Raw genomic sequence first — 18,381 nt, forward strand, 5'->3', positions numbered from 1 at the left:
TCTTACACGATTAATTACTATAATATTTAATTAATTAATCTAATAATAATATTTTTTGAACATATTGAATAACTCCAACGAAGAGCAAAACAGGTAAAATGTATTGTACAATTTCTTTCTACTTACTATTTATTATTTTCTTTCTCTCTATATTCTTGGGATAAATAGTTTAAATGTGTGTATATATTTCACATAAATATATTCAAGAGAAGATTAAAAGAAATATCAAATTTCACATACACTATCAGATCAATTAAATATTTATCATTCTTATTATTATATAAAATTTTTTTACCTTTGTTGCCATAATTCGATTATTTCTGAGAGATTATAAAAGAAAAGTATCACATATTTTTTCCTATAATAAAAAAAATATTAGGTAACTATTTTTCATCTTAGATAATCATCTATAAGACAAAGAAATTGACGGAAAAAATTAATTAAATATTGTCAAATACACCACTTTATCATGAAATTATTTTTTTTCCATACAAAGAACTAAAAAAAAAATTAAATATCAGAATATTTATATGTAATATAATTTCAAAATTTTATATTTAAAAATTTATTCTATTTGAAAATTTCTTTTTAAAAAATATATCCAATCAAATTATACAAACTCAAAGAAAAAAATAATATTTATAAAAAATATTTTTAAATTATTTGATCAATTTTATATTTATTATTCTTATCATTATACAAGATTTTTTCCCCCTTTATTGGCATAATCCGATTATTTCTCAGAGTATCACAAAAGAAAATATCACATATTCTTTCTGTAATAAAAAAAATATTAGGTAATTATTTTTTATCTTAGATAATTGTCTATAAGAAGAAGAAAGAGGATGAAAAAATTATTAAATATTCTCATATACACCATTTTATCGTGAAATTATATTGTTTTTTTGTCACGACCCGATTCCGTGGGTCGAACCGGCACTAGGGCCCAGGTAAGTTTAAAACCCCCGAGGCCCTAGTAAGCCTGAAACACTAGAATCTATTATCTCGGTATAAATTTCAACATTCAGCCCATATGATTATGAAAAATAAACCTCAATATTTTATTATTTCTCGGCCCAAGTTTATCTTCTACAGCATTCCATAGTTCAGGCCCAATTTACAGTACATCACATTCTAATATGGGCTTACAGAATTATTTTGTCTATGTTAATACACGACTAAATATATGTAAATCCTACAACTGCGGAGTCACGAACTCTTTAGTATACATAGCTTTTTATACACATAATTACATAGTAAAATAATTATGGAACTAGGAAAATTTCTCTATTGCCATGCGTCGAAGAAACATAGCCTAAATCGGATTAAAGGAAAACTTACTTCCTGAAAAAAAATCAAACAAGACATGTGAGTTTTCTAAGAGTAATGATTATTGCACAACACACGCAGTCACACAAATATGTAAACATATCAATCTAGTCATCCGACTAGTTGTATGCTCACGCAGCCAGTCACACAAATGGCAAATCACTAGCACTCACAATCATTAACATCTTCATATAATCATATCAAGTGGAAATTGGTCAGTGGCGTTACCGAATCCCCCGATGAGCCGTCCTCCCACATGACCCATCCTCTCATAACGTGTGCACCAGGGAGCCGATCCCTCATACTGGCCGACCGGTTTAATCCTCACTTGACCAGCCCTCTCCTTGTTTTTCCAATCTCTCTCTTTTCTTTTCCATACCATCAGGAGGCCACCCTGTGGTTAACGGTAACGGTAGGTGCACACGGGGGCGCCAATCTCCCCATACTGGCCGACGGTATACCGTCCTCACAGTCCCATGGTGACCCACTTCATCCCAATCCCACACAAACAAAGCACAGCAATATCACAACACAATTAATCAAGTATTGCAATTAAATGCAAGCATATTAATCAATTAAACATCATAATGCAATGCACAATTAGACATCCAAAATCAAATGCAAATAAATAAGTAAATAGTGTTAACAATAAACAACAATAATAAAATAAATAATAATAATAAACAATAATAATGAAAATAAATAAATAATGGAATACTTAAATGAATAATAATGATAATAAATAAATAAATAATTAGAGCACTTTATTTATTATGTATCGAATTATAGAATTTATCTAAATAAGCTTATTTATTATGTTCTATTGAAATTTCGTCAGCACCTCCCCTAAAAATTGGACTATCTACCTGCTCAAATATCACAATATTATATATATTTATCAATCAATACACACAGCCCATCCATCGAGCAATCAATCAATTTAATTCCCATCCTCCTTCAATAGCAACGTCATAGCTAACAAACCATTTAAATCGCCTATCCATTATACATTACTTGTTTATAAATGCGTCCTTCTAATGCAACACAAAAAAAAACTCAAATGATTGATGCCAACTTGCAGAAATCAAAGTTTTCTATGTTAAAATCATGGATTAAACATTAGCTAACTATTCCTATCAAAAATCAAATTTACAACTTAAATGTACTATACTAGGCTACAACTTACCAAAAAAAAAAAAAAATTGAAATAATTGCTGCCAAATCCAAAAGTCTAGGCTTTATGATTAAATTTTCATATTTTACAAACTAGCTAACTCACTACCCTACAAGAACTTAAATTACAACTTCAAATAACCATCCCAAACATTATAATTCAAAGAACCAACTAATTAATTGCTGCTAGCTCAAGGAATTCAAAATTTTCTATTTAATACCCAAAATATATCCACCATTCTTTAATCATTACTAAAATTCTAGATTAGGCATTACGTACTAATGTTTCCATTAAATTGCAATTTAGTAATCTCATCTCTTAAGTAATCCAATACACAACTTAAACATACATACCAACCCCAACAAGTATAAGAACATCAAGGAAAATATATATCCATTTCATGTTAACCTATTAAAAGAACACAACATATTCAAGATAGCTGCTGCCCGCCAAAAAGATATATGTTCCTTAACTCCTAAACTTATATATATATATATATATATATATATATATATATATATATATATATATATATATATATATAACACATATGCATAAGTTCAACTCATTCCCATCACAAATTAAAATCCCAATCACATAATCCATATCAAAAAGAGTTTAAGGCAAAGAGACTAAAATGGCTACTGCCATTCCAAATTTCTCAACTTCTTCCGCCTAAACCTGCAGTAAATTTATTGGTTGATTTATAAGCATGTTAAATTGCGATTCACAATCAAAATTTTTTTTTTTTAAGAGTAACGCTTAAAGTTCCTTTCAATACTAACAGTAGCTAACGAAGGGTTAATTCCTAACATTCCAATAATACTACAAATCATAATCTCAAATGAAAAACTCAAGAAACAACTCAAAAGGATTGAATTATGGCTCACCTAGTCCAGAAATATGACGGAAAAATTGAATATGCTCATTAAAAGTAGCCGAAAACGAACCTTAAAATCAAAACCACTGCTGTCGGCGATAGCTTGACCGAAAATGGGTGGGAAGGTGGCCGGAGGGCCGCTGGAGATGAGGAGAAACGTAGTTCGGCCGGTCCTTGGCTGGGCTCGCGGGAAAACGGGAAGAGGGACGAGGAGCAGACTGATCGCAAGCCACAATCGCAACACCTTGTGATTTTCTGTGCCAGCCAGAACGGAGCGAGAGAGGGTCGGAGCTACGCCGTCGTTTGGAGCGTCTGGCGTCGCCGGAGAGCCGAAGAGGAGACTACGACGCGATTCCGGTCGAGGTAAGGTCGCAGCTCTTCCTACGATAGCTGCTCTACGATAGCTGCTCTCGCTGGAAGTGAATGGAGAGAGGGAAGGAGAGGCCGGAGCTGCTGCGGCGAGGAGGCGCGGCGCTGGTCTCTGGTGGTCGGAAAAACGAGAGGAGGAGAGGGGGAGGGTGAGGTCGACGCTGCCGGAAGAAGAAGAAAAGAAGAAAAAAGAAAGAAAAGAAAAGAAAGGAGAATTCTAAAGCTTCCAGACCATTTCGGTTCGATTCGAACCGGTTTGGTCTAATTCTATGATTTGGCTCAATTTGCTTCGTTTTCGAGTTTTTCGCTTGGTTTTCCAAAAATCGAATTGGTTTACGGGTCCAGTTTAGCAATAATAAAATACTAGCTGGTATAATCTCATTGGTTGAAATAAAAAATTTAGTTTTTAAACGAAAATTCTATGAAATTAAATTTTCGGGTCGTTTCATTTTTCCATAGAAAGAACTAAAAAGAAATTAAATATCTGAATATTTATATGTAATATAATTTCAAAAATTTATATTTAAAAATTTATTCTATTTGAAAATTTATTTTTAAAAAATATATCCAACATTACAAACATAAAGAAAAAAAATATTTATAAAAAATATTTTTTCTATTTTTATCTCCCTCCTAAATAAAAAAATTTACATTATAATCAAAATAAAATTAAATAAATAATAAATTTAAAAAATAAAATATAAAAATTTTTAAATGTCTCATTATCATATATATTTATTAAAAATTAATTTTAAAAAGATAAAACTTAAAAGATTTTGAATGCTTGATTATCTATATGTATTTATTTAAAAAATAATTTTTATAAATTCTATCAAATCAACTAATAAATTTTAATTTATATATATATATATATATATATATATATATATATATATATATATATAAATTTCACATAAATATATACAAGAGACTATTAGACAAATTAAATCTATATTAATGTTATTATTGTACAAATTTTTCACTCTTATTGCCATAATCTGATTATTTCTAAAAATATTATAAATGAAAAATATCACATATTATTTTTTATAATTAAAAAAAGGAAAACTATTAGGTTACTTTTATTTTAGATAATCGTTTATAAGAAAAAAAAAAGTGAAACAAAGAGAAGAAAAAAATTAATTAAATATTTTCATGTATACCAGTTTATCATGAAATTATATTATTTTTCATAGAAAGAATTAAAAAAAATTACATATAAGAATATTTATATGCAATATAATTTTAAAATTTATATTTAAATTTTATTCTATTTGAAAATTTATGTTTAAAAAATATATCCAATCAAATCATTCAAACATTAAAAAAAAGTATTAATAAAAAAATATTTTTCTATTTTTAACTCCTCCTAAATAAAACACATTAAATTATAATCAAAATGAAATCAAATAAATAATAAATTTGAAAAATAAAATATAAAAATTTTCAATGACTGATTATTATATATATTTATTAAAAAATAAATTACATCCAATAAATTGATAAATTGTAATTTTTAATTTAACCATCAGTAACGATAATTTAGAACATTTTAAATTTCATTAAGGGTGACCCAGTTAATCTTATTATTCTCCCTCTCATTCCCAGTTTTATATATAGTATAGACTACATAAATATATAAATAAGCGGCATGGAAAATCACTTGCCGTAATAGTAATTTATCTATTAAAAACTTTTACTTTTTGTTAATTACATTTTTATCGTACAACGTTTTCTTTTTATTGGTTTTATTATGTTTTAATAAAATTCTTACCACAATAGCTTTTTTTTTTTCACTTAATTACTTTTATTATTATTATTTAGTTATATTTTACCTAACACTTTTTTCCTGCTTAACTTTTTTTATTATTTTTTAATTATATTCTTACCAGAATTTAAATTTTAGTTATTCATTTACAATTTGTTAAATTAAAATTTTAATTTATATAAGTAAAGCTTAAACGAGTTTTCCAATGATTTTTTGAATGCATAATTATAAATAATTTGAATAGTTCATTTTGTAATATATATAATTGATTTACTATTAATTTATATATATAAAATTATCAATGGTTAAGTTTCTTTGTTAATTTGATTTATTTCAATACTTTTTATTTTTTTAGACCCAATTAATCAATAAATATCATGTATATTCTCTTATAATATGAAAATCATTATAATTTAAAAATTTTGGTAGTTTATGTACATACATATTATTATTAACCATTGTTCTTAAAACTAAACCGGACCGGCCTCCGATTGGTTTAGCCATAAACTGGATTATGGTCCGGTATGGATTAGATAATCAAATAAAAAAAAAAATTGGATTGTTCCGGTACAATCGCCGAGAATCGATGAAAATTGGATAAGAATGGGCGAACTGATTTGAGTAATTACTACAATTCAAATTAAACCAACAAATAAAAAGAAAAAATAAAAAACGAAAGTTGGAGCATGTGGATTGTTCCGGGAGCCAATGGTGGCCGAACCACTTTCGCCTGAAGCGGATTGTCGAGCTGTTAAGCCTGATGTTGGCGGTGAGGCTTACATCGCTATGGTCGGACTTCAACGATAGATTTAAAGTTTATCTCTCCATAGTATTTTGTTTGTATGAAATAAAAAGCTAAGGCTTTCGTTTTGCCTTCCATCTCATGTTTCAATGCTTGAGAAACACTTTTTTAATAGGCACGTGGTTTCTACAGATCCATTTATACCATGTTATTGTTTTAATATACTGTTTAGTTTACGTTTCAGTTGGCAATAATAATAGTGGTAAAGTAATAAATAAATAATATACTAATAATGGTAAAGTAGCAAAATAATGGTAAAATTATAATAGTAATAATTGTAAAACAATAATAATAATAATATTTTATTTTATTTTGTTATTATATTTTTCAAAATAAATCAAAAATTTTTTTAATAATTATTTAAAAGTTTTTATTAAATCAGGTTTTATATTTATATATGTTAGGCTTATGTAAGTTAAAGAATATAACATATATAATTTTTATCCGTTTTATAAAATTATTTTAGATTTATAAATCCTATATTTTTAATTGTATATTAAAAATATTTAAATATTTAACATTAAAATTTAGTTGAAATGTATTGAACTCAGTATCCCTCCGGTTCAGTGACCCTTACCTTCATGGTTCAATGACCGGTCCGATTTTTAGAATATTATTATTGCAATTATCCATCAAAATATTAAATATTAAATGTTGACAACGATTTTTTTCAAGCAAATTAAAGATTAATAGTTTAAGCTTATATAAAACTCTATTAATACTATTTTCAGAATAATAATTTTTTATTGTTTTACTAGTTCGACCAATAAAGTAATAATATTTTATATTTAAATCCAATAATAATATCTATATAAATTTATATTTTTATGACTTTTTTTTTCTAAATTTACTAAAATTAAAATTTCAAAGATAAAATATTAATAAAAATTAATGTGAATTTTATTTATGTAAATTGCCCATTTTCATTTGAGAAATGTTATATATATTCCGAACCACCGGTTCCGATTCTGGGAACCGTAATATGACATGTCTAGGTTTACCACAATAAAAGGATAAAATAATGAATTAATTCGGACCTCAGGGACTAAACAGTACTGTACCCTTTTATTTTCCCCGGAATTGCTCCAATAATGTTTTTCCAAAATTATGGTAGCATTTCCCTTCTAACTCCACGCCCTCCCTTTTACCTCTCGACTCTATCCCCCTCTTCTTTATCTTATCTTCCTGAATACACGGCACCGTTTCGTTAATCCCTGTCGCCATTTTCTCGTTCTCCTGCAATTCAACTGCAGCTACATTCTCATCTCGCCTGCAGCAGAACCGCCACCACCAAAACTCTCCACGGCAAAGGTTTATTCTCATTCTTCCCCTACATAATTTCTAATACATTTAACTTTTACCTTGTTCTTTGCAAATTATAGAGGACTTCGAGCTTAAAAAATGCAGCTTAATTTCAATTTATTTAAATGTTTTTCCGTTTGAATACAGCTCTAGTTTAGTTTGTCTTCGTTTTGAGCTCGCTCCATTCGAATTACACAGCCAAATTTAGGTTCAGAAATCGAGAAAATAACTAATTGGAGAAGATTCAAGTAATTGAACATTGAAACTAACTATTCTCTGATTGTTCTAAATTATTATAAGAAATTTCTATGGATTTAATAATTTTAGTAGTCATTTTTTATGCCAAATTATATGCATAATTTTCGAAACTATATTATAACATGCGGTTTGATGAGCAGCCATGGAATGTTGTGTAATCAAATGCATTTGTTGGTTAGCTTGCTAAAGATGTTTTTCTGCCTTTTACTATTCTTGTTTTACAACAGGAAAAGAGGGAAAAAAGTTTAGCAAGTCAAACATGCGATGCTCAAATAATTTGAGGTATTTTATCACGTACCTTTATAAATAAGTTCAAAATAAAAATCTAGGTATTGATAAAGCTTATATATGAATACATGTTTGCACTTCAATATATGCCTATGAAAAAGCTAAATCATGTGTTGCGTTATAAGCTTATAAATGAGTTGGTGATGTTAAACAAGCTCTAGACAAGTTATGGAAATAGAATTGAGCATGTCTCATCAAATATGATGAATAAGTTCAAGTTGACAACTTGAGCTTGATTCAGTAATTTAATGAACTTATTGAGTCTGTATGTAGGTAGCAAGCAGCTTGGTCTATCTGCAACCTTTAGTGAACTTGATTAGATTTTGTGTTTTAGTGAAGTTCTTGGGGAAAAATCTCTATTGTGTTTGTCCTTTGAATTTTTCACTTGATTTGGTTTATATTATTTGTCACCTTCTCAGGTGCAGAAAACTGTGAGTTTATTAGTATACTTTGTAATCAAAGAACAATTCAGATGATGGTCTATCCAGTTTGCTCAGTTCTCTTACAAAATTGTTTAAAGGACTTCACTCGCTTGACATTCTGGTGAGTTCTAGAACACGAAGAAAACTGAAGTTTTTAATGCTTGTAAGATGTATTGTGATAGAGCGATTCCAATTAAGATCATGACTAGCATCTAGATATTTCCATAAAAATATAAACAAAGTCTTCTTTCCTCATCTACCAGGAGATTGTCTATCACATATCCACCAAGTAATCGTGGTTCAAACACTTTTCTATTGCCAACTTTGGGTTATGTGGTGGAATACACAAATTTCCAAGCAAGCATGGTACATTCAAATTATCATACATCGGTTTTGAAGAGTGTATGTCCCTTGTATGCTTCTTTCAATTTCTTTCCCAAGACTTCACCGTTCTGGAGCCTTGCATTCACTGTTGATGTTGAGCAGGAATCCGGATTTGGCAAGCATTTCCAGTTAAAACTTGGTCAGGATTTAGCTGAAACTCTATCTTCGAAGGAAGATAGTCTACTGGACAGTTGCCAGGACTCATCTAGAAGTCCAACTGACCAGAAAGAGAAGCAAACAAAAAGAAAGAGAAAACATGGAAATAAGGGGAGGGTACCATGGAACAAAGGCAGAAAACATACTGCAGGTAACTTCCTTTTGAATGAAAATTAATTAATCATCAACTTATATGCGTCATATAGTTGACCAGTTCTATTGTGGTTTTAATTTTCAATGTTTGTAGAGACTCGTGCACTAATCAAGAAGAGAACAATAGAGGCCTTGAGAGATCCCCAGGTGAAGTCATGTAAGAACTAGTTAGTTGTGGCACAGTGAGTTCCGCATGGGCATTTTAGGAATGATAATGGTTAATACCATCTGGCATAACTGTACCATTGTTTTCTAAATATAAACACTTAATTGATATACATGATCACTTATGTTTATACTGGCTCTTGTAATTGTAACTGAAAGTCCAGACTTTTTAAACTAGTTTTATTACTTAGCAGAGAAAATAAACTCCTTTCATGTCATTTTTCAGCTTAATTAATTCTTTGCTTGCATGGATTCAAAACTTTGCTATTAGATATCCTACTTCTTGTATTACTTTCCTTTCCCCCGTTCTAAAATCCTTTTTATTTTTTCTTCCTCAATCTTTCACTTTCAGGTTAGAAAGAAGATGTCAGAACATTCCTGTGGCCATAGGTAATCTTTAATTGATCTACCTTCTTTCTAAGAGAATATTATTAACATTCTACATGGATAGATGGTATTATGAAACTGAAAGCATTGTCATTAAGCATTCAAACCATAATCAGAGTTGGAATCAGTCATGCAGCAGCTATGGCACCAAGGATAAATATTTAGATCCAACGGTATAAAGCATATTTCTGTTAACACATGCTAAAAAAATAAAGGGATAAGGAACATGGATGCTTACTAATGACTGAGTAGTGATCTGACTAGTTTTCAAGTAAGGTTCACCCAGTTGAAAGTTGGTAACTGTATGTTGGTGAGTTCAAGATCATGAGAAAAATAGTTTTACCTCATAACAACTGACAACAATCAACAGAAAATAATTTAACTACCTGCTCTCATGATATTTAGGCATATTCTAGTAATCATGATTAGAACTGGGCCAATGCTCAGTAAACTATTTCTTGCATCTTAGGTGTAATATTTAGTCCTTTAGCCTGCATATTTAATTGGCCACCATGATACAAATGTGTTGCACAGGCTATATTGGAGTCTGACAATATGAGTCAAAACATATTCCATTGCAGTGATGAAGTCAAGGAAAAAATAGTTTCTTCACTTCGGCGACTTTGGGGTAAGCGTTTGAAATGGAAAAGGCTAAGAGAGAAGTTCTTTCTGTCATGGACCAAAAGCATAGCAGAAGCAGCAAGGAAAGGAGGTATTCACCAACAAGAGCTAGATTGGGACAGCTATGATAATATAAAAGAAGAAATAACTCTCCAACAGCTTCAGAATGCAATGGACAAAGCTAAAGCAAAGGAGCTAGCGAAGATAAAAGCTGAGAGAGCAGCACAGGCAAAAGCAGAAAAGATGGCAGTGCTTGCTCAAAAGAGAAAAGAAAGGGAAGAGAAAGCAAAAGCAAGAGAAGAAGCAAAGAAAATGGCAGGCAGAAAAGCAAAGAGAAAAGCAGATAAGCTCTCAGTTGTCAAGGAGTTGACTATTCAACAGAGATTAACAAAGGTTAAAAAATAACATGAATATAAAACCCACCGTTATCATGAATGCTGTATACCATTGATTTTGGGTGCATATAAATGTGAATGGTTGAAAGAAAGGCTGTTGCTTTTTTCAATGTTTTAAAATTATATCTAGTAGTGAACATATCAATTAATTAATTTTTCAGGAGATCTTTTGAGGTTCATTTGTAATATCATAATTTATTAGAAATAAGATAATATAGAATTTGTTAGCAGAAAATAAGTTTTTATTAATAAAAACAATAAAGAGAAATTTAAATTTAGGCTTTCAGAGTGAAGAAAAGGAATTGCAGATCCTTGCTTGTCTTGGGTTCTGATTTTGGAGCTTGTTCATTCCAGTACTTACAATCATAAGCACCCTGTTCCTTTCTTTGAGTGTTTACCCCCCTGCTATACCGGCTGAAAATAAATAGTTCAATGCACTTTGAAGATCAAATTGCTATTTTCTTTCCAATTGTTATTTTGTTTGTTGGTATCTTTAGTATGAATCTAGCATTTCCTGCATAATGAGTCCTTTTTCATTGTACCGCTGCATCTGGTATGGTTTCATATGAATGTTTCCTTCGTTGCTTGTCTAATGATCTTTGGTTTTAACAATGCCATAATTGTCTTTCCTTTAGATTCGGAAAAAGAAATCCATAAATAGTCAGGTAATTACTCCGGGGGAAGCATTGATTTCCCACAGTCCAGCTTGGAAGAAATTGAATGTAAAGATTTTGAACAGAGAAAAGGTTCAAAGAGAAGTTTCACTTGCAGATCAGATCAGAGCCGCCAAAAATAAAAGAACTGAACCCATGGCAAGAAAACCTTTAGCAGAATCAATTACTGATAATTTTTTGACATGGAGGTCACTAGAGTAACCCCCTGAGTTACATTGTCAGTGGCATCAGCAAACATGACAAGCACCAACTGCAAGGTATGATTTACTTGCTACCCCAGTATGATTGCTTATGCCATTGAATGTATTTTTCATTGACAGTTTCTTGAAATGAGTAAATCTTGGAGACTTGGACTATGCAAAACAAATATCTACTCAATTTAATTGTAAATTCCACTTTCTCTAGCTAGTGTTATGTCTCTTTTCCATGTCCAACATGATGAGTAGTGTCATGGGTCATACTTTTATGTGTGTGTGTGTGTGTGTGTGTGTGTGTGTGTGTGTTTGTGTATATATATAAAGAAAAACAACTTTTCTAGTTTTTCTACATCTATGCTTGAAGTTCTGGGGTTCTGCTAAATGCTTGGTTAATGAGGGTTTCAGAATTGTAAATTTGGCAGATAGCCAATACATGATTACTTCACATGGGAAGAGAGAAAAAAAATAGTTTCAGTCTCTAGGAGACTTCTAGAGGGAGAAAGGAGGAGAAGTAAAAGGAGGAGAAGGAAAAGAAGGAACAGCTGCGATTAGATGTATATTGATTTGGCTGCCACAGAGAAACCATAGTAGTTTTTCAGCTATATAGAGATGATAACTTTCAACAGAAGTACTCTGTCTAGATGCAAACAAAGCAGGATAATTTTAACTAGTTGAAATTTTACCATCAAGATGGAATTTAGTGCAGTGCAGCGTTCAGCTAAAACAGCAATTTGACCTATTATTTTGCTTTTCCTTTTTTTGGTTTGAAATTTTGCTTATGCTTTATTTATTGATTTGCTTAATTTTGGTTGACAGTTGCATAAAAATTTACAGTTGGAAGAGGCGTATAGTGGGGAGGGTGAGACTCCAAACCTGGCTGACTCGGTAACTGGTGGAGTCTTACCACATGACTAAAGCTAAATCTCCTGTATGATCGCTTGGAAAATTTTTCATTTTTTCTTGGTTGGCTATTAAAAATTTAGAGACTGTGAAAAAAGTTTTATCACAAAATTATAATCTTAATTATTTATCATAGTCTGGGGGTTCTTTGGAGAAATGTAATTTTATATTATATGTGAGAGACTTTCTTGCTTAGGGGAAATACAATTTGGGTATGGTTAAGTTCAAAAATTCAATGAAACGGAAATAATAGAATTAATTGAAGGGATGACAAAACTAATTAATTCCAAAAAAGCTGTTGGTTTTGCTCTACACCAAATCCTTATAGCCGTAATTTTGCTACTGATTTTGCAGTTTTCTGGTGAGGTAAGTTTGGGGATGAGGGAGAGAGAAAGTGAAAAGTTACGGCCGAGGTGGCAATTTTTTTATTTAAAATACTTTAAAAGCCTCTGATCAACTTTCCCTCTACTCTCCAACGGAAAATTAACGGATGCCTTTTTTATGTAACATTAATTAAAGTTTATATATTTTTGCGTAGCAAATTAAATGTTAAGAACGCTAATGTAATAATGTTTATAGTTAAAGTACGACAAGTGAAATTAGCCCATGAAAAGCTTGAGACATAACCTTAGCAACATCAAAGAGAGAAGATCATCCACTGTTCAGTTTTGAAGAAATATCCTAATAAGATGTCAGAAATACATAAAACTAGAGTCGTGGCAAAATTAGCTGTTCTGGTAGATGGTAACTATTTTAGTAGTGTTAAGTTGTTTGAGTAACTTTTTCTCAAACGCTAAAAGCTAAACGTTAGATAGGTTAATTTTTTATAAAACATTATCTTAACCTCTAAAAGTTAATTTAAACATTGTGTTACCAGACACTATAAAAATACACTATTTGTCTTAATATACAGTCGGTTTTTCACGAAAATTAAGGAAATAATTAATTCTTTTAAATTATATTAAACTTAAGAGTAACTTGACTAAATTATGCTTTATCTCAAAACTATAATTTGTGAATGTAGTTATTGTATCTATTATAAATAAGGGTAGCATTGAAAAAATATTATTTGTTACTCCTTAAAATACTTAAAACACTTATATTTTGGATAAAATAAACACCCAAAAGGAGTATCATTTAATGTTTTGATCAGTCAAAAACGCTAAAAGCTATTTAAAAACAAACCGTGGAATACAACCTAGATAATAAAGAGGGACGGGACAGATACACAACCTTATGGTGCGATCCCTTGTAGAAAATTGGAATAATTTTTTAGAAAAGTTTCCAAGAAAACTGGAAAATAAAGTTTTGTATTCAAATCAGTCAGTTTTCTATTTGAAAAACTAGAAAACAGTTTTCCAAAATTTAACTTAAGATTTCGAAAACAGTTTTAAGTTATTTTCTAGAATTTTCCTTTATAACAAAAAACATGTTTTCTAACTGTTTTCCACTTTTATAAAATGACATTTTCATAACGAAAATTATAATATCTATAAATAATTTTTTCTATAAAATATTTTTATTTGAAAAAATAAAAATATTTAAAATAATAAAATTTTTATATTATGCTTTAATAAATAATTAATTTTAATATTACAAATATATTATATCCTTGATTTTTAAAAAATTTGAAAAAATGATAAAAAAAATGATATTATGATTATAAATAATCTATAGTAAAAATTCAAAAACTTTTACATACAAAATTTTTAAATTTATTTTATAATATTTTATTTCTTTTAATTATGAAAATTATGAATAATGTTTATGAAGTTAAATTAAAATATAGTATTTTTATTATTATCAAGTGAACGTATTTTACATTTTTTGTTTTTTAATTTTCATTTTTTAAAAAAAATTATTTTATTAAAAAATAAAAATAAAAAATAAACATAAAAAACTGTTTTCTATAAACAAACTCAATTTTAATGTCTTCCAACTCTTAATGTCGCTCTTTTCTCTCTTATTAAACACTCACATCGTAGGCTAGGCTTCAGCTAGTTATAACAGCTATACAAATTAAGACTAGCTAGCCTAGCTGCATAATTTGCTTGTTCATTATGCTCAAAATTTCTATAAAATTAGAAATATATTTAATTATATTACTTTTCTTTAACTGTAATTAATAATTACATTACCTTTTATCACAATTTATTCGCGAAATCACAATTAAGAACTGAAATAAATGACCAATCCTAAAATTTTGATAGACATACATGCATAGATACACACCTACACTAACATATATATATATATATATGTGAATGAGTATAAATCATTTGGCATTATTATTTTGATAAAAAACCTTATTATAATTAATCTCTTTTGTTCTTTTATCCATTGCATAATTAAGAAATTTTGAGAAGTAATCAAAAACACGCACAAAAAGAAATATATTGATGAATGAGCACAAAATAAAAATGCAAGGATTTTACCTAAAAATTACAAATCTAAGAAATATAATCCATGAAAAAAAGAAAACATTAACTATAATCTAATTACTACTAATTATACTTAATCCTCTTATTATTTTATTTTGAAGACGAGGTTGAGATTATTCAACTTGACCTACCATGAGAAACTTATTTTTCTATGGATTTGCTCCCTTCAAGTCAAGTAACAAGGGCAGAAGCTTATATACAATATAATTTTTGTATTTTTGTTTAGATGAATAACTGGGTGATGAAATCAACATTTGACATTTGGATTTTAAACTGCTATTTAAGGGTTTTTTACTCTCTCATTGTCAATTGTCAACTACCATAAGTTAACCGCTATTACTATGTTTGAGTAGAGGGAGGAAGTAAAATAAAGGTGGAAGTAAAATAAGGGTGTAAAATTTTACTATTTATTTTCATCACAAAATGGAGTGAAAATAGAGTAGAAATGGTGTAAATCAATTTATTTTACATTCTCTTTAATATATCTAAACCAAACAAGAGATTTTGAGAATATCAAGGCATTCTCACCTCTATTCTACATTCTTCTTATATTTTACCTCCATCCAAACAATCTATAATCGCTAGGTGTCATCAGGTAAATAAGTAAGAGAGCAAAAATTATATTTTATCTAGAAAATCAACATTAACATTATGTTTGGATTGGTGGAAAATAAGAGAGGAAAAAAATTGAGAAGGAAAATAGTACCGATTTTCTTTCTTCCACTTATTTGGGAACGAAGAAAATATGGAAGGAAAGAAAATATAGAGAAAAAAATGAATTATGGGACCAACATGTCATTTTCTCTGCAATTAGAAAAATGATTAAAATTACAATTTTATCCCTATTCATTGTAATTTATTGCTAAAAAAATAAAGGTTAAACTCATAATTTTATTATTCATAAAATCGTTTTCCCTCCTTATTTTTCTTTCAAATATCCAAATATGAAAAGGTGAACTCGATGTTCTTGTGGTCTAGCAATGATCCTATGGGATGTAATACTTTTCGTTGTGAAGTTGGTGAAAGGTGAATTGGATCTTCCTACTTGTGCGAGTTCCTCTTTTTTTTTTTTTTTTTTTTTTTTTTTTTTTTTTTTTTGAAAAATACCTAAATGTATTAATCTGACCCATAATAGAGTAACAAAACATTAGTAATAAAGTTCCAGTATTGGGAACGAGCATATAAGTAGGAGGCTCTAGCTAAGGTGTCAGCCTCCTACATTTGCTCATCTCCTAATCCATCTAACATTCACATTAGATTTTCGATCTAAAATCAACCTGTAATCTGAAATCACAATATCCAATTTCAACAAGTCGCCTTCAGAGGGCTGAAGAGCAAGAACCAAAGATTGAGAATCTGAAAAAACACAGTCAGGAGAAAAAAAAAAATATTATTTTCAACCCAGCTTAGATAATGTCAAAGAGCAAGGGCTTCAACCATCAGAAAGTCTCTGTAGTTATTAAAAAATCTTGAGAGAGCCTTGATAAACCTTCCTTCCATAATCTCAAAGACCACGCCATAAGCTGCCATGTGAAGATTGTTGAAAATTATCCAAACCACAAAGCCTTGCCACTCGTGAGTATGAGGGGATTGAATTGGATGATTTGAAAGAGGAGCACAACCATAAAATTCCATAGACTAATTAGATAAAGGTGCATGGGCTTGAGAAGAAATTTAAGGATGTTGACTCATCGTAATTTATGCTAGACAATGTAGCTGCATGGACTTGTGTTGCACATGACATATTTGCGTGCTAGTTGAGCACTTTAGATACACATAGGAGTTGAACTTTGCATAATTCCTCCAATCTTGAAGTTGTATACTTGAATTACCGAGGATAAGTAGATAACTCCTCATTATTCTAAAGCAACCAATTTCTAGCCCTCCATAAGTCTTAAACAATAAAAGATATCTTCTTTTTTTGTCAAACCTAAGATTATCAATAACTTGCATCAAACAATTTTTAAAAGAAGAAGCATTAAGAGGAACAATAATACCAAAATGATCCCACAGCCTTATGACGCTTATAAAGGACTTGAGCACAATCCTCATCTATGCTACAATTAAGATAATTCCTAACCACATTAATATTGTTCTCACTTCACTTACCACCGGTAGGGATGATACCCATTAAGGCCCTCCAAGTAAATTCTCTCATCTTAGGAGGGATAATTAATTAGGCACCAAATTTTATTACAACTAATAACATCCCGATTTAATACTGTAAACGCTCTTTTTTTCAAAATACTAGATAAGTCTATTTACCCTTATTAGCCAAGCTTAAGAGAATATTAAGGATGGCTCTACAATTCCTTAAATTAAAAAGCTCAATTACTTTATCATTATCCCACTCTTTAGTGCCAGTTTTAATAAGATCATAAATTCTCATGTCCAAATCAATAAAATACGACCTCCTCAACCATAAAAATATTATCCTTAGGAATCTAGGGATCCATGCAAGCTAAAATACTCTTACCATCCTTCAGTCTCTATCTGATGCCTTATTTTAACATATCCGTAGCAAACACAATACTCTTCCAAGTGAAACTCAAATTATGTCCTATAGACGTCAACAAAAAATCCTTATCAAGAAAATATTTAGCTTTGAGAACATTATGAATAAGAGTATTAGGCTCGATAATTAGCCTTATCCCTACTTGATTTGCATAGCAATGTTAAAATAATGCAAATCTCTAAACCCCATCCTACCATCTCTCTTACTTTGACACATCTTATCCAAGAGAACCAGTAAAATCTTATTATTGACATTGCCTTTTGCACCACCAGTAAGCATTCATAATCTTTTGGAGCTCGTCACACATAGATAAGGGTGTTGGTTATCAGTGCAGTGATAAACTCCAAGATTGATTAATAATTTATAACACCAAAAATAATAACGGGAAAGGCAACCAAATTAATACTAACACAAAACACCAAATATAATTGTATTAATAAGAAGCAAATATTCACAAAGCTTAAGGAAATGATTACTTACTTGGTTTTTGCTTGGTGCTTACAAATGAGAGGAGGGGTGGTATTTATAGGCATTTCCACCTCCTCAATGTACGGCTAAGATTTGCTTACAAAAATGGACGATCTAGATTACAAGGAACATTCTAGAGTTAGGTAGACATTTCACAAAATATCTTTGAGTGGGAGTATTCTAGAATGCCCTAGGTATTTACACACTTTGTAGGCTTGGATCAACTATCTTTGGGCTAAAGGCTTTCCAAGTCTTGACTTATTATGGCAGTCCATTTTGGTGGTGACTTTTCTAAATTAATCGGTGATATTTAATACTCTCCCTCAATGATTA

General features: G+C 29.9%; 1 protein-coding gene and 1 long non-coding RNA gene across 6 annotated transcripts; one reads left to right on the top strand and one right to left on the bottom strand.

The window, feature by feature from the left end:
• Nucleotides 1–1,037: 1,037 nt before the first annotated feature.
• Nucleotides 1,038–3,907, bottom strand: LOC149496697 (uncharacterized). The gene is made up of 2 exons (XR_016320674.1): nt 3,454–3,907; nt 1,038–1,344 (listed from the first exon to the last, which is right to left on the bottom strand). It is a non-coding gene; the product is annotated as an uncharacterized LOC149496697 (long non-coding RNA).
• A 3,508-nt stretch (nt 3,908–7,415) lies between these two features.
• LOC105641165 (uncharacterized) lies at nt 7,416–12,759 on the top strand. Of its 5 annotated transcripts, XM_089720859.1 has the most exons (10): nt 7,418–7,633; nt 8,110–8,164; nt 8,590–8,713; nt 8,856–8,994; nt 9,079–9,283; nt 9,380–9,432; nt 9,803–9,840; nt 10,419–10,851; nt 11,489–11,784; nt 12,541–12,759. In XM_089720859.1, exons 3-9 carry the CDS (start codon nt 8,643–8,645, stop codon nt 11,726–11,728), a joined length of 1,179 nt encoding a protein of 392 aa, XP_089576985.1. In that variant the 5' UTR covers nt 7,418–7,633; nt 8,110–8,164; nt 8,590–8,642; the 3' UTR covers nt 11,729–11,784; nt 12,541–12,759. The 5 variants fall into 5 exon arrangements, with proteins under 5 accessions (XP_089576984.1, XP_089576982.1, XP_089576983.1 ...); XM_089720858.1 differs by having other exon boundaries at nt 7,416–7,633; nt 8,856–9,283; nt 12,559–12,759; XM_089720856.1 differs by having other exon boundaries at nt 7,417–7,633; nt 8,856–9,283.
• Nucleotides 12,760–18,381: the final 5,622 nt, after the last annotated feature.

This window comes from Jatropha curcas, chromosome 4 (genome assembly GCF_041381405.1).
Source record: "Jatropha curcas cultivar XTBG-Jc1 chromosome 4, XTBG_Jcur_1.0, whole genome shotgun sequence".
NCBI lineage: Eukaryota > Viridiplantae > Streptophyta > Magnoliopsida > Malpighiales > Euphorbiaceae > Jatropha > Jatropha curcas.